Below are 13,312 nucleotides of genomic sequence, written 5' to 3' on the forward strand. Positions count from 1 at the left end.
TGTTTGTACCAGTAATCTCATGGTCACTGTGTGATCTGTCTGTATCAGGAATCTCATGTTCACGGTATGATCTGTCTGTACCAGTAATCTCACGGTCACTGTATGATCTGTCTGTACCAGTAATCCCAGTCACTGTATGATCTGTCTGTCCCAGTAATCTCATCGTAACTGTATAATCTGTCTGTCCCAGTAATCTAACAGTCACGGTATGATCTGTCTGTCCCAGTAATCTCACAGTCACTGTATGATCTGTCTGTACCAGTAATCCCATGGGCATTGTATGATAAGAACATAAGAAATAGGAGCAGGAGTCGGCCATTCGGACCTTCGAGCCGGCTCCACCATTCAATGAGATCATGGCTGATCTTTTGCCGCAACTCCATTCACCGGCTTTATCGCCATATCCCTTGATGCCCTGACTAGTCAGAAATCTATCGACTTCTGTTTTGAATATACCCAATGACTGAGCCTCCACAGCCCTCTGGGGTAGAGAATTCCAAAGATTCATGGGGAACATTCTCCCAGCATCCACCCTATCAAGCCCTGTAATAATTTTGTATGCTTCAATGAGATCCCCTCTCATTCTTCTGAATTCAAGAGAATTCAGGCCTAGTTTATTCAATCTCTTCTCATACGACAGTCCCGCCATCCCAGGAATCAATCTCGTGAACCTTCGTTGCACTCCCTCTATGGCAAGCACATCCTTCCTTAGGTAAGGAGACCAACATTGTAATGTCACGGTCACTGTATGATAATAAGAACTTAAGAACATAAGAAAATGCAAAATAGGAGCAGGAGTCGGCCATTTGGCCCTTCGAGCCTGCTCCACAATTCAAGAAGATTATGGCTGATCTGCTGCCTCATCTCCACTTTCCTGCACTATCCCCACATCCCTTGATTCTCCTAATATTCAAAAATCTATCGATCTCTGCCTTTAATATACTCAACGACTTAGGTACCACAGTTCTCTGGGGTGGAGAATTCCAAAGATTCACCACCCTCTGAGTGAACAAATTTCTCCTCATCTCAGTCCGAAATGGCCCATTCCTTATTCCGAGACTGTGACCCCTAGTTCTAGACTCCCCAGCCACAGGAAATATCCTCCCTGCATCTACCCTGTCAAGCCCTGCAAGAATTTTGTATGTTTCAATGAGATCACTTCTCATTCTTCTAAACTCTAGAGAATATAGGTCTAGTCTACTCAACCTCTCCTCATAGGACAATCCCCCCATTCCCAGGAACCAGTCTGGTGAACCTTCGTTGCACTCGCTCTATGACATGTAAAACCTTCCTTAGGTAAGGAGACCAGAACTGTTCACAATACTCCAGGTGTGGTCTTACTAGAGCCCTATATAATTGCAGTAAGACATCTTTACTCTTATACTCCAATACACTTGTAATAAAGGCCAACATACCATTTGCTTTCCTAATTGCGTGCTGTACTTGCATGTTAATTTTCTGTGATTCGTGTACAAGGACACCCAGGTCCCAATGAGCACCAACATTTCACAATCCCTCACCATTTATAAAATAAGCTGCTTTGCTATTTTCCTACCAAAGTGAATAACTTCACATTTGTCCACATTATATTTCATTTGCCATGTTCCTGCCCACTCACTTAGCTTGTCTATATCCACTTAAAGCCTCCTTGCATCCTCCTCACAACTTACATTCCCACCCAGCTTTGTATCATCAGCAAACTTGGATATATTGCATTTGGTCCTCTCATCCAAATCATTGCTGTAGATTGTGAATAGCTGAGGCCCAAGCACTGATCCTTGCGGTACCTGACTAGTTACAGATTGCCAACATGAAAATGAACCATTTATTTCTACTCTCTGATTTCTGGCCAGTAAACCAATCCTCAATCTATGCTACTATATTAGCCCCAATCCCTTGAGCCCTAATTTTGGTTAAATGTGAGAAGTCACACAACACCAGGTTATAGTCCAACAGCTTTATTTGAAATCACAAGCTTTCGGAGCGCTGCTCCTTTGTCAGGTGAAGTGAAGAGATGCATACAGACACAGCATATATAGTCAGAGAACACTGCCAGATGATTACAGGTAATCTTTCTAACTGCCCTTTATCACACCTCGGCAGTGTTGTGATTTCAAATAAAGCTGTTGGACTATAACCTGGTATTGTGTGACTTCTCACATTTGTCCACCCAAGTCCAACACCGGCATCTCCACAATTTTGGTTAAGGCACCTTATCGAATGCCTTTTTAATTCCAAATACACCACATCCGCCGGTTCCCCCTTATCTATTCTGCTAGTTACATCATCAAAAAACACTAACAGATTTGGCAAACACGATTTCCCTTCAATAAATCCGTGTTGACTCTGCCCAATCCTATTATTATGTTCTAAGTGCCCTGTTACCGCATCGTTTATAATAGATTCCAGCATTTTTCCTCATACTGACGTCAGGCTAAATCTTCTGTAACTCCCAGGTTTCTCTCTCCCAAATATCTTTAATAGGGGGGATACATTTGCAACTTTCCAATCGCGGGCACCATTCTAGAATCTGTGATCTGTCTGTACCAGGAATCATACGGTCAATATATGATCTGTCTGTACCAGTAATCTCACGGTCACTGTACGATCTGTCTGTGTCAGTAATCTCATGGTCACTGTATGATCTGTCTGTATCAGTAATCTCACGGTCACTGTATAATCTGTCTGTGTCAGTAATCTCACGGTCACTGTATAATCTGTCTCTACCAGTAATCTCATGGTTACTATATGATCTGTCTGTACCAGTAATCTCACGGTCACTGTATGATCTGTCTGTACCAGTAATCTCATTTTGTATTTTGTATCAGTCTTTACAGTAGAGGACACTAAGAATATCCCAACACTGGACAAACAGGGGGCTATAGCGGGGGAGGAGATAAACACGATCAAAATCACTAAGGAAGTGGTACTCGGTAAAATAAGGGGACTCAAGGCAGATAAATCACCTGGACCTGATGGCTTACATCCTAGGGTCTTGAGGGAAGTGGCGGTAGGGATTGTGGATGCATTGGTAATAATTTTCCAAAACTCCCTGGACTCAGCAAAGGTCCCGGCAGACTGGAAAACTGCTAATGTAACACCCTTATTTAAAAAGGGCAGTAGACAGAAGGCTGGAAACTATAGACCGGTTAGCCTAACATCTGTGGTAGGTAAAATTTTGGAGTCCATTATTAAGGAGACAGTAACAGGACATTTGGATAATCATAATTTAATAGGACAAAGTCAGCATGGTTTTATGAAGGGGAAGTCAGTTTGACAAATTTGCTGGAGTTCTTTGAGGAAGTAACATATAGGGTGGATAAAGGGGAACCAGTGGACGTCGTGTATTTAGACTTCCAAAAGGCATTTGACAAGGTGCCACACAAAAGATTATTGCTTAAGATAAAAAATCACGGGATTGGGGGTAATATTCTGGTATGGATAGAGGATTGGCTATCTAACAGAAGGCAGAGAGTTGGGTTAATGGTTCATTCTCAGACTGGCAATCAGTAACTAGTGGTGTTCCGCAGGGGTCAGTGCTGGGTCCCAAACTCTTTACAATCTATATTAACGATTTGGAGGAGGGGACCGAGTGTAACATATCAAAGTTTGCAGATGATACTAAGATGGGAGGGAAAGTAGTGAGTGAGGAGGACATAAAAAACCTGCAAGGGGACATAGACAGGCTAAGTAAGTGGGCAGAGATTTGGCAGATGGAATACAATACTGGAAAGTGTGAAGTTATGCACTTTGGCAGGAAAAATCGTAGAGCAAGTTATTATCTTAATGGCAAGAAACTGGAAAGTACTGAAGTACAAAGGGATCTGGGGGGCCTGGTGCACGAAACTCAAAAGGTTAGTATGCAGGTGCAGCAAGTGATTAAGAAGGCCAATGGAATGTTGGCTTTCATTGCTAGGGGGATAGAATATAAAAATAGGGAGGTATTGCTTCAGTTGTACAAGGTATTGGTGAGACTGCACCTGGAATACTGCATACAGTTCTGGTGTCCATACTTAAGAAAAGACATACTTGCTCTCGAGTCAGTACAAAGAAGGTTCACTCGGTTAATCCCGGGGATGAGGGGATGGACATATGAGGAGAGGTTGAGTAGATTGGGACTCTACTCATTGGAGTTCAGAAGAATGAGAGGCGATCTTATTGAAACATATAAGATTGTGAAGGGGTTGGATAGGGTGGATGCGGGGAGGATGTTCCCGATGATGAGTGAAACTAGAACTCGGGGGCTGCTCTTTCAAAACTGAGATGAGGAGGAACTACTTCACTCAGAGGGTGGTAGGTCCATGGAATATGCTGCCCCAAAAAGCTGTAGAAGCTACATCATTACATAAATTTAAAACAGATATAGACAGTTTCCTAGAAGTAAAGGGAATTAAGGGTTACTGGGAGCGGGCAGGAATTTGGACATGAGTCTAGGTTCGGATCGGTCATGGCCCTGTGGGTAGCGGAGCGGGCCCAGGGGCCGTGTAGCCTGATCCTGCTCCTATTTCGTGTGTCTAATTCTGTTAGATGCAGGAGATAGTTCTGTGATAGAGATTGGCGGTTAGGATCAGATCAGCCATGATCTTATTGAATGGCGGAGCAGGCTCGAGGGGCCGATTGGCCTACTCCTGCTCCTATTTCTTATGTTCTTATGGTCACTGTATGATCTGTCTGTACCAGTAATCTCATGGTCACTGTATGATCTGTCTCTACCAGTAATCTCAGTCACTCCATGATCTGTAGTAGGAATCTCATGATTACTGTTTGATCTATGTGTAAGAGTAATCTCACAGTCACTTTTTGATCTGTCTATACCGGTAATCTCACGGTCACATTTTGATCTGTCTATACCAGTAATCTCACGGTCACTGTATGATCTGTCTGTACCTGTAATCTCAATCACTGTATGATCTGTTTGTACCAGTAATCTCATGGTCACTGTATGATCTGTCTGTACCAGTAATCTCACGGTCACTGTATGATCTGTCTACCAGTAATCTCACGGTCACTGAATGATCTGTCTGTACCAGTAATCTCAGTCACTGTATGTATTGGGTGGTTTAATATGATTGAAATGTATTAAACTGTTCACTCATTATTTCCTAGTTTTCAAGCTCGTTTAAAGGGGTCTTAATACAGATTATTCTGTAAAAAGCCAATGTATATTTAGCGTATTAGGGGACAAACACCTAACTGGATGAAGAACACATCCCGCAGATGGAGTGAGGAAACGAGCTGCCACAGGGGAAAAGGTAAGGAAGGGCAGTGAATAAATAATTCAAGGGAAAAAGTAGAGGAAAAAAAAGAGGATGAAGCAGCTGTGGTCCACAACTCGATCAGTCTGAACAGCAGCCTGGACAGGAACTCAAACAAAACTGGTACAATCGGGCAGGCCCCAGATTCAGAGACACCCCCAAGAGGAAAAGACACCCTGGAGACAGCAAACCGACATCACCCTGAATACAGTCCATCAATCAAATTATATCCACAAATCTCAACAGACTCCAGCACATAATCAGACAAAACAAAACTGACCGACATAAAAGAACAGGTGGATGCTCCATTTCTACAGGAGATCCTCCTCACCACCCTCAGAACACACCGAGTTTGTGAGTGAGTGGGTGGGACCAATGCTGGCCACTTTCTACTGACCCAAGAGCAGAGGATAGTCACACTAATCAACAGGAACCTTCCCATTACTCTGAGACACGCATTCCTGGAGAAGGAGGCCGCTCCATCCTAAAGAACCTCGAATAACAGGAGAACCCAAAGTGAAGCTTCAGTTCTGTGTCCTGAATGAGGTGTCCGCACATTCCCCACATCAGCAATCCTCACACTCGCCCCACGTATGGACAGCACAGTAACCATGACTGGAGACCTAAACTGTGCTCTTCACTCCCAACGGGACAAGCTTCCAGTGGACACAGGGCACTAGGACAAGCAGCCGGAGCAATGTGGGAAAAATAGTGACCTGGTCCCACGCCAACTAATAGCTCGCCTACCGAGTTTTACAAGGTCCTAATCGCGGAACTTACTCTCCCGCTACTGAAACCCCGCACTATGTGCTGGAGACAAGGACACAGACACACTTAACTTAGTCACAATCATGTTAATACATATGAGCAGAAAGGTCACCACCATTGCTCATCGTAGAAAATTAAATCCCTCCTCAATGCGGACAAGAAAATATTGGCCAATATCTTAACCTCCAGATATCTCCGGCCTGGTCCATGCAAAAAAATAGGCTTCATACGGGGCCGCACGTGGAGGCAAAGCACCAGCGGTTATTCAATGTGATGCACCATTGTCATACCTCTACCCTGAAACTCTCCCTGGATGTATAAGCCATAATTGTCTAGGGCGAGTGGAATGATTCAAGGCAATTGAGAGAATAAGCCTCGGTGACACGTTCAGCAATCCAGTGCTTACTCGCAGGTCCACAGTGAGCACCAGCTAACTCTATACCCCTCACCACTCCTCCCTCAACAGGCAGAGAAAGCCTCGCTCCCAGGCTTCCTGTCCTGACCTTGGTCACGGACATGAGTTTGACACACAAGATGGAGATGGATCAGGAGATGAGTATTGTAGAGGAGGAAAGGTTCAGCTGGGAAGGGCGGTGTTTCCTGTTGCTGAAGTGTGCAAAGTATCGATGGGTTCTGGAGGCTGTGGTTCATCTGAGGGTCCCTGTGTTGGTCATGTTCGGGGAGCTGGCACTTTCAGCTGACCAGTCGATGCTTTTTAGAACATAGATTTGGTGCGTGAATAACACTAACTCCATTCAGGCCCGCTTTTAACCGCGTTCCTTAGCAACTACTTAGTTCTAAAAGATACTATCTATGATATTTTTATGTATAACAAATCAAATTATGAGAGATATAAATCAGGCCAAAGGAACTGATATGAGTTTTACCGGGGTTAATGGAATCCAACATTTCACTCCACACTGCGTACGGTAAATGGCCGTTGAATTTTTCGATAGTCAGGGCGGTATCTACTAATGTCAGTGTATTCTCGTCCTCACTAATCCTGCAAATATCAAACAATTGGTTATAAATTGACCATAAACACTTTTCTGAGCTATTTTACCAAACTGTGCAGAGTTTCAGTAAAGAGCATGGCCTACCTCCTCTTCTGACGAGTTTCTTCCTGAAATAAATAAAACACAATCTGAGTTGACAGAGACTGAGCGTCTATATCGGGACAGCAGAAATTACACCCAGATTGTTCCAAGCTGCTGATAATTCCCAATTCTCACTGCTGCCCACACACAGGTAGAAAGAGGATATTACAAAAAGGATATAGAAGCACAGGAGAACGTATAAAAGAGATTTACAAGAATGATACCAGAACTGCGAGGGTACAACTAACAGGAAAGAGTGAACAGGAAAGATTATTCTCTAGAAAAGGGAAGACTGAGAGGAGACCTGAGCGAGGTCTTTAACATTATGAAAGGATTCGATGGGGCAGATGTAGAGAAGATGTTTCCACTTGTGGGGAGTCTAAAGCGAGGGGTCATAAATATAAGAGAGTCAGTAATGAATCCAAAGGAGAATTCAGGAGAAATCTCTTTACTCAGAGAGTGTTTAGAATGTGGAACTCGCTACCACAAGTTGAGGTGAATAGCACAGATGTATTTAAAAGGGAGCGAGATCAGTACATGAGGGAGAAAGGAACAGAAGGATATATTGATAGGGTGAGATGAAGTAAGGTGGGAGGAGGCTCGTGTGGAGCATAAACACTGACATTGATCTGATGGGCCGAATGGCCGGTCTCTGTGCTGTAAAATTCTGTGTAATTCTATGAGCGGCATATTTGAAAACAGGCCATCAGAAATTACACGAAAAATTATTAAATGCTTCTGATAGAAACAGGATATAGTTGAAAAATCTTATTAGAGTATCAGATACTAGAAATCAACATCAGTGTCACTCACAGACACAGTGCCTCTCACACCCACCCTACCAGACACACCCACACACTCACAACACGGGACTGGAACTGGATTGGAATCTGAGTTTCAGGAGATTATTAAACTTGGGCACCACAGAAATAATTACAGACTAAATATCAAGATCACGCCCCGGGGAGGTTGCAGGTATTCCCGGGATCCTGTAGATATTGTGGGAGGCCGATTAGTTCGGTGACAATCGCAGCTCCGCCCCGGATAGACAAAACAATCGATCGGTTTAAATCAGTGACGAATTATTGGGAAAATGCTGCATTTATGTCAAAATTCTCGCCCTCATTTTGTGACTGTGAAGATTCACTGAACTAAACTGAAATATAATCCTCACCTTCAGAAATGTCAGCTCGTCTTTTTGCTCCATCTGTTTCTGCAACTTTGAGAGTTTCTCCTGAATAGAATTTAAATTCTCTTGAATCTGTCGAAGATTTTCCTCCATTGTTTCTAGAATCTTCCCCTCTTGTTCCCTGAGATCTCTGATTAAACGCTGCTCTTTCTCACTGAGAATCTGGTGCATTTTAGCGAACTCGGATGTGATGCGGGTCTGCAGACTGCTCGACTGTTCCTACCAAATGAAATGTGAAAAATAATACTTTATCCGCAATAAAACCAAAAAAAAACGAATCAAATTTGAAAATCAGCACAGGGCGATTTACCCTAATTTCAGAAATCTTCTGTTTCTGCCGCCGCTCCGTGTCTAGAACCGCCGATTTCTTCTCTGTGAGAGAATCTAAGGAAGATTTCAGCTGATCCTGGGATTGGGAGAGAAAATCACAGAATAAAAGTGTTAGACCATGAAAATGTGATAAATTAATCAGGTGATCAAACCTGTTCCTTTTACCTTGTAGATTCCAACAGCTTCTTTAATGGGCATGAAGTTGTGAGATTTGTGTTCCCGCGCATCTCTACAAATCACACAGATCAATTTCTTGTCAGTTTCACAAAACAGCTTCAGTTCTTCCTGATGTTCCTCACAGTGAAGTTTACTTTCCTTCTCTTTCGGATTCAGCTTTAATTTTCGAGCTTTCTCGGCCAGATTCGCTAAGGCCCGACTGACTCTGAGGTTTATTTCCGGAAACTCCTCTCTACATTCCGGGCAGGAGTTTGTCTCCTTCTTTTCCCAACACTGTGTGATACAGGAGCGGCAGAAGTTGTGCCCACACTCCAGTGAAACCGGGTCGGTGAAGAAATCCAGACAAATGGGACAGTTTAAATCCTCTGTGAAACTCTCCGCCTGGTGTCTGGAAGCCATGATCAGTTTCAGTCCTTCCTGATTGAAACTGCTGGTGTGGTGTTTCCGTGGGCGGAGCCTCCCCGGTTCCCAGTCTGAGATCACTCGTGTATCCCGGGAACTGCTGCTCACAGCGGGATGGAATAGTGTCGGATTTACAAGGAGAAAAAACAGGCCCTGACTTTTCAGGCTGCGCCCATCACCCGCCCGAGAGTCAAATGGGCATTTTACTGAGGCTGGGAAAACGGAGAGGGAAAAGGGCGGAGCCGAGTTTCCGGGGCGGGGCACTCCCGGGGAAGCGGATTGGCCGGACCGCCTGTCACTCAGAGTGAGGGGCGGGTTCCCGGGGCGGGGCCTCAGTGGGAGTCGGACGCGGAGCTCGGGCAGTGAGTTGGGGCCGAGCGGCAGTGACGCCGAGCTGGTCTCGGCCAGTTGGAGCGGCTCACGGCGGCCGCCGGCTGGTTTTATTCTCGGGGGTTGATTTCAAACTTTGGATTCTTGTTGTTTGGTGAGCGAGCTGGACAGTCGCTTCTTCACCGATAACCTGCTGACCAGAGAGGACTGGGGTGAGGAGGAGGGACTGGGGTGAGGAGGAGGAGGAGGGACTGGGGTGAGGAGGAGGAGGGACTGGGGTGAGGAGGAGGAGGGTGAGGAGGAGGAGGAGGGTGGACTGGGGTGAGGAGGAGGAGGGTGAGGAGGAGGGGGGACTGGGGTGAGGAGGAGGAGGGTGAGGAGGAGGAGGGTGAGGAGGAGGGGGGACTGGGGTGAGGAGGAGGGGGGGACTGGGGTGAGGAGGAGGGTGGGACTGGGGTGAGGAGGAGGGGGGACTGGGGTGAGGAGGAGGGGGGACTGGGGTGAGGAGGAGGGTGAGGAGGAGGGGGGACTGGGGTGAGGAGGAGGGTGAGGAGGAGGGGGGACTGGGGTGAGGAGGAGGGTGAGGAGGAGGGGGGACTGGGGTGAGGAGGAGGGGGGACTGGGGTGAGGAGGAGGATGGAATGGGGTGAGGAGGAGGGGGGACTGGGGTGAGGAGGAGGGGGGACTGGGGTGAGGAGGAGGGGGGACTGGGGTGAGGAGGAGGGGGGACTGGGTGAGGAGGAGGGGGGACTGGGGTGAGGAGGAGGGTGAGGAGGAGGGTGAGGAGGAGGGGGGACTGGGGTGAGGAGGAGGGTGAGGAGGAGGGGGGACTGGGGTGAGGAGGAGGGTGAGGAGGAGGGGGGACTGGGGTGAGGAGGAGGGTGAGGAGGAGGGGGGACTGGGGTGAGGAGGAGGGTGAGGAGGAGGGGGGACTGGGGTGAGGAGGAGGGGGGACTGGGGTGAGGAGGAGGGTGAGGAGGAGGGGGGACTGGGGTGAGGAGGAGGGTGAGGAGGAGGGGGGACTGGGGTGAGGAGGAGGGTGAGGAGGAGGGGGGACTGGGGTGAGGAGGAGGGTGAGGAGGAGGGGGGACTGGGGTGAGGAGGAGGGGGGACTGGGGTGAGGAGGAGGGGGGACTGGGGTGAGGAGGAGGATGGAATGGGGTGAGGAGGAGGGGGGACTGGGGTGAGGAGGAGGGGGGACTGGGGTGAGGAGGAGGGGGGACTGGGGTGAGGAGGAGGGGGGACTGGGTGAGGAGGAGGGGGGACTGGGGTGAGGAGGAGGGTGAGGAGGAGGGTGAGGAGGAGGGGGGACTGGGGTGAGGAGGAGGGTGAGGAGGAGGGGGGACTGGGGTGAGGAGGAGGGTGAGGAGGAGGGGGGACTGGGGTGAGGAGGAGGGTGAGGAGGAGGGGGGACTGGGGTGAGGAGGAGGGTGAGGAGGAGGGGGGACTGGGGTGAGGAGGAGGGGGGACTGGGGTGAGGAGGAGGGTGAGGAGGAGGGGGGACTGGGGTGAGGAGGAGGGTGAGGAGGAGGGGGGACTGGGGTGAGGAGGAGGGTGAGGAGGAGGGGGGACTGGGGTGAGGAGGAGGGTGAGGAGGAGGGGGGACTGGGGTGAGGAGGAGGGTGAGGAGGAGGGTGGACTGGGGTGAGGAGGAGGGTGAGGAGGAGGGGGGACTGGGGTGAGGAGGAGGGTGAGGGACTGGGGTGAGGAGGAGGAGGGGGGACTGGGGTGAGGAGGAGGAGGGGGGACTGGGGTGAGGAGGAGGAGGGGGGACTGGGGTGAGGAGGAGGAGGGGGGACTGGGGTGAGGAGGAGGAGGGGGGACTGGGGTGAGGAGGAGGGGGGACTGGGGGGAGGAGGAGGAGGGACTGGGGAGGAGGAGGAGCGACTGGGGTGAGGAGGAGGAGGAGGAGGGACTGGGGTGAGGAGGAGGGACTGGGGTGAGGAGGAGGAGGAGGAGGGGCTGGGGTGAGGAGGAGGAGGAGGGACTGGGGTGAGGAGGAGGAGGAGGGACTGGGGTGAGGAGGAGGAGGAGGAGGAGGGACTGGGGTGAGGAGGAGGAGGAGGAGGGACTGGGGTGAGGAGGAGGAGGAGGAGGAGGGACTGGGGTGAGGAGGAGGAGGAGGGACTGGGGTGAGGAGGAGGAGGAGGAGGGACTGGGGTGAGGAGGAGGAGGAGGAGGGACTGGGGTGAGGAGGAGTAGGAGGAGGGACTCCGGTGAGGAGGAGGGTGAGGAGGAGGGTGAGGGACTGGGGTGAGGAGGAGGAGGGGGGACTGGGGTGAGGAGGAGGAGGGGGGACTGGGGTGAGGAGGAGGAGGGACTGGGGGGAGGAGGAGGAGGGACTGGGGGGAGGAGGAGGAGGGACTGGGGTGAGGAGGAGGAGGAGGAGCGACTGGGGTGAGGAGGAGGAGGAGGAGGAGGGACTGGGGTGAGGAGGAGGGACTGGGGTGAGGAGGAGGAGGAGGAGGGACTGGGGTGAGGAGGAGGGACTGGGGTGAGGAGGAGGAGGAGGGACTGGGGTGAGGAGGAGGAGGAGGGACTGGGGTGAGGAGGAGGAGGAGGAGGAGGGACTGGGGTGAGGAGGAGGAGGAGGAGGAGGGACTGGGGTGAGGAGGAGGAGGAGGAGGAGGGACTGGGGTGAGGAGGAGGAGGAGGAGGGACTGGGGTGAGGAGGAGGAGGAGGAGGGACTGGGGTGAGGAGGAGGAGGAGGAGGGACTGGGGTGAGGAGGAGGAGGAGGGGGGACTGGGGTGAGGAGGAGGAGGGACTGGGGTGAGGAGGAGGAGGAGGGACTGGGGTGAGGAGGAGGAGGAGGAGGAGGGACTGGGGTGAGGAGGAGGAGGAGGAGGAGGGACTGGGGTGAGGAGGAGGAGGAGGAGGAGGGACTGGGGTGAGGAGGAGGAGGAGGAGGGACTGGGGTGAGGAGGAGGAGGAGGAGGGACTGGGGTGAGGAGGAGGAGGAGGAGGGACTGGGGTGAGGAGGAGGAGGAGGAGGGACTGGGGTGAGGAGGAGGAGGAGGAGGGACTGGGGTGAGGAGGAGGAGGAGGAGGGACTGGGGTGAGGAGGAGGAGGAGGGGGGACTGGGGTGAGGAGGAGGAGGAGGAGGGACTGGGGTGAGGAGGAGGAGGAGGGGGGACTGGGGTGAGGTGGAGGAGGGGGGACTGGGGTGAGGTGGAGGAGGAGGGACTGGGGTGAGGAGGAGGAGGGACTGGGGTGAGGAGGAGGAGGAGGAGGGACTGGGGTGAGGAGGAGGAGGTGGAGGAGGGACTGGGGTGAGGAGGAGGAGGAGGGACTGGGGTGAGGAGGAGGAGGAGAAGGGACTGGGGTGAGGAGGAGGAGGAGGGACTCCGGTGAGGAGGAGGAGGAGGAGGGACTGGGGTGAGGAGGAGGAGGAGGAGGAGGGACTGTGGTGAGGAGGAGGAGGAGGAGGAACTGGGGTGAGGAGGAGGAGGAGGGACTGGGGTGAGGAGGAGGAGGAGGAGGAGGGACTGGGGTGAGGAGGGGGGACTGGGAGGAGGAGGAGGGGGGACTGGGGTGAGGAGGAGGAGGAGGAGGGACTGGGGTGAGGAGGAGGAGGAGGGGGGACTGGGGTGAGGAGGAGGAGGAGGGGGGACTGGGGTGAGGAGGAGGAGGAGGGGGGACTGGGGTGAGGAGGAGGAGGAGGGGGGACTGGGGTGAGGAGGAGGAGGAGGAGGAGGAGGGACTGGGGTGAGGAGGGGGGACTGGGAGGAGGAGGAGGGGGGACTGGGGTGAGGAGGAGGAGG

The 13,312-nt window shown here is 51.1% G+C and overlaps 1 protein-coding gene across 1 annotated transcript in view; it reads right to left on the reverse strand.

The window, feature by feature from the left end:
• Positions 1-9,519, reverse strand: part of LOC147096286 (zinc-binding protein A33-like) — a 45,327-nt gene extending 35,808 nt beyond the window's left edge. The window contains exons 1-5 of the mRNA XM_085973884.1: positions 8,805-9,519; positions 8,620-8,715; positions 8,295-8,528; positions 7,124-7,146; positions 6,911-7,026 (exon numbers count right to left, since the gene is read on the reverse strand). Coding sequence (XP_085830010.1) covers positions 6,911-7,026; positions 7,124-7,146; positions 8,295-8,528; positions 8,620-8,715; positions 8,805-9,215 — 880 coding nt within the window. The 5' untranslated portion in view covers positions 9,216-9,519. The remainder of the gene's footprint in view (positions 1-6,910; positions 7,027-7,123; positions 7,147-8,294; positions 8,529-8,619; positions 8,716-8,804) is intronic.
• Between the last annotated feature and the right edge of the window lie 3,793 nt (positions 9,520-13,312).

This window comes from Somniosus microcephalus, unplaced genomic scaffold (genome assembly GCF_052327205.1).
Source record: "Somniosus microcephalus isolate GS21.2 unplaced genomic scaffold, FLI_Smic_1.0 unresolved_chr1, whole genome shotgun sequence".
In the NCBI taxonomy this organism is placed as follows: domain Eukaryota; kingdom Metazoa; phylum Chordata; class Chondrichthyes; order Squaliformes; family Somniosidae; genus Somniosus; species Somniosus microcephalus.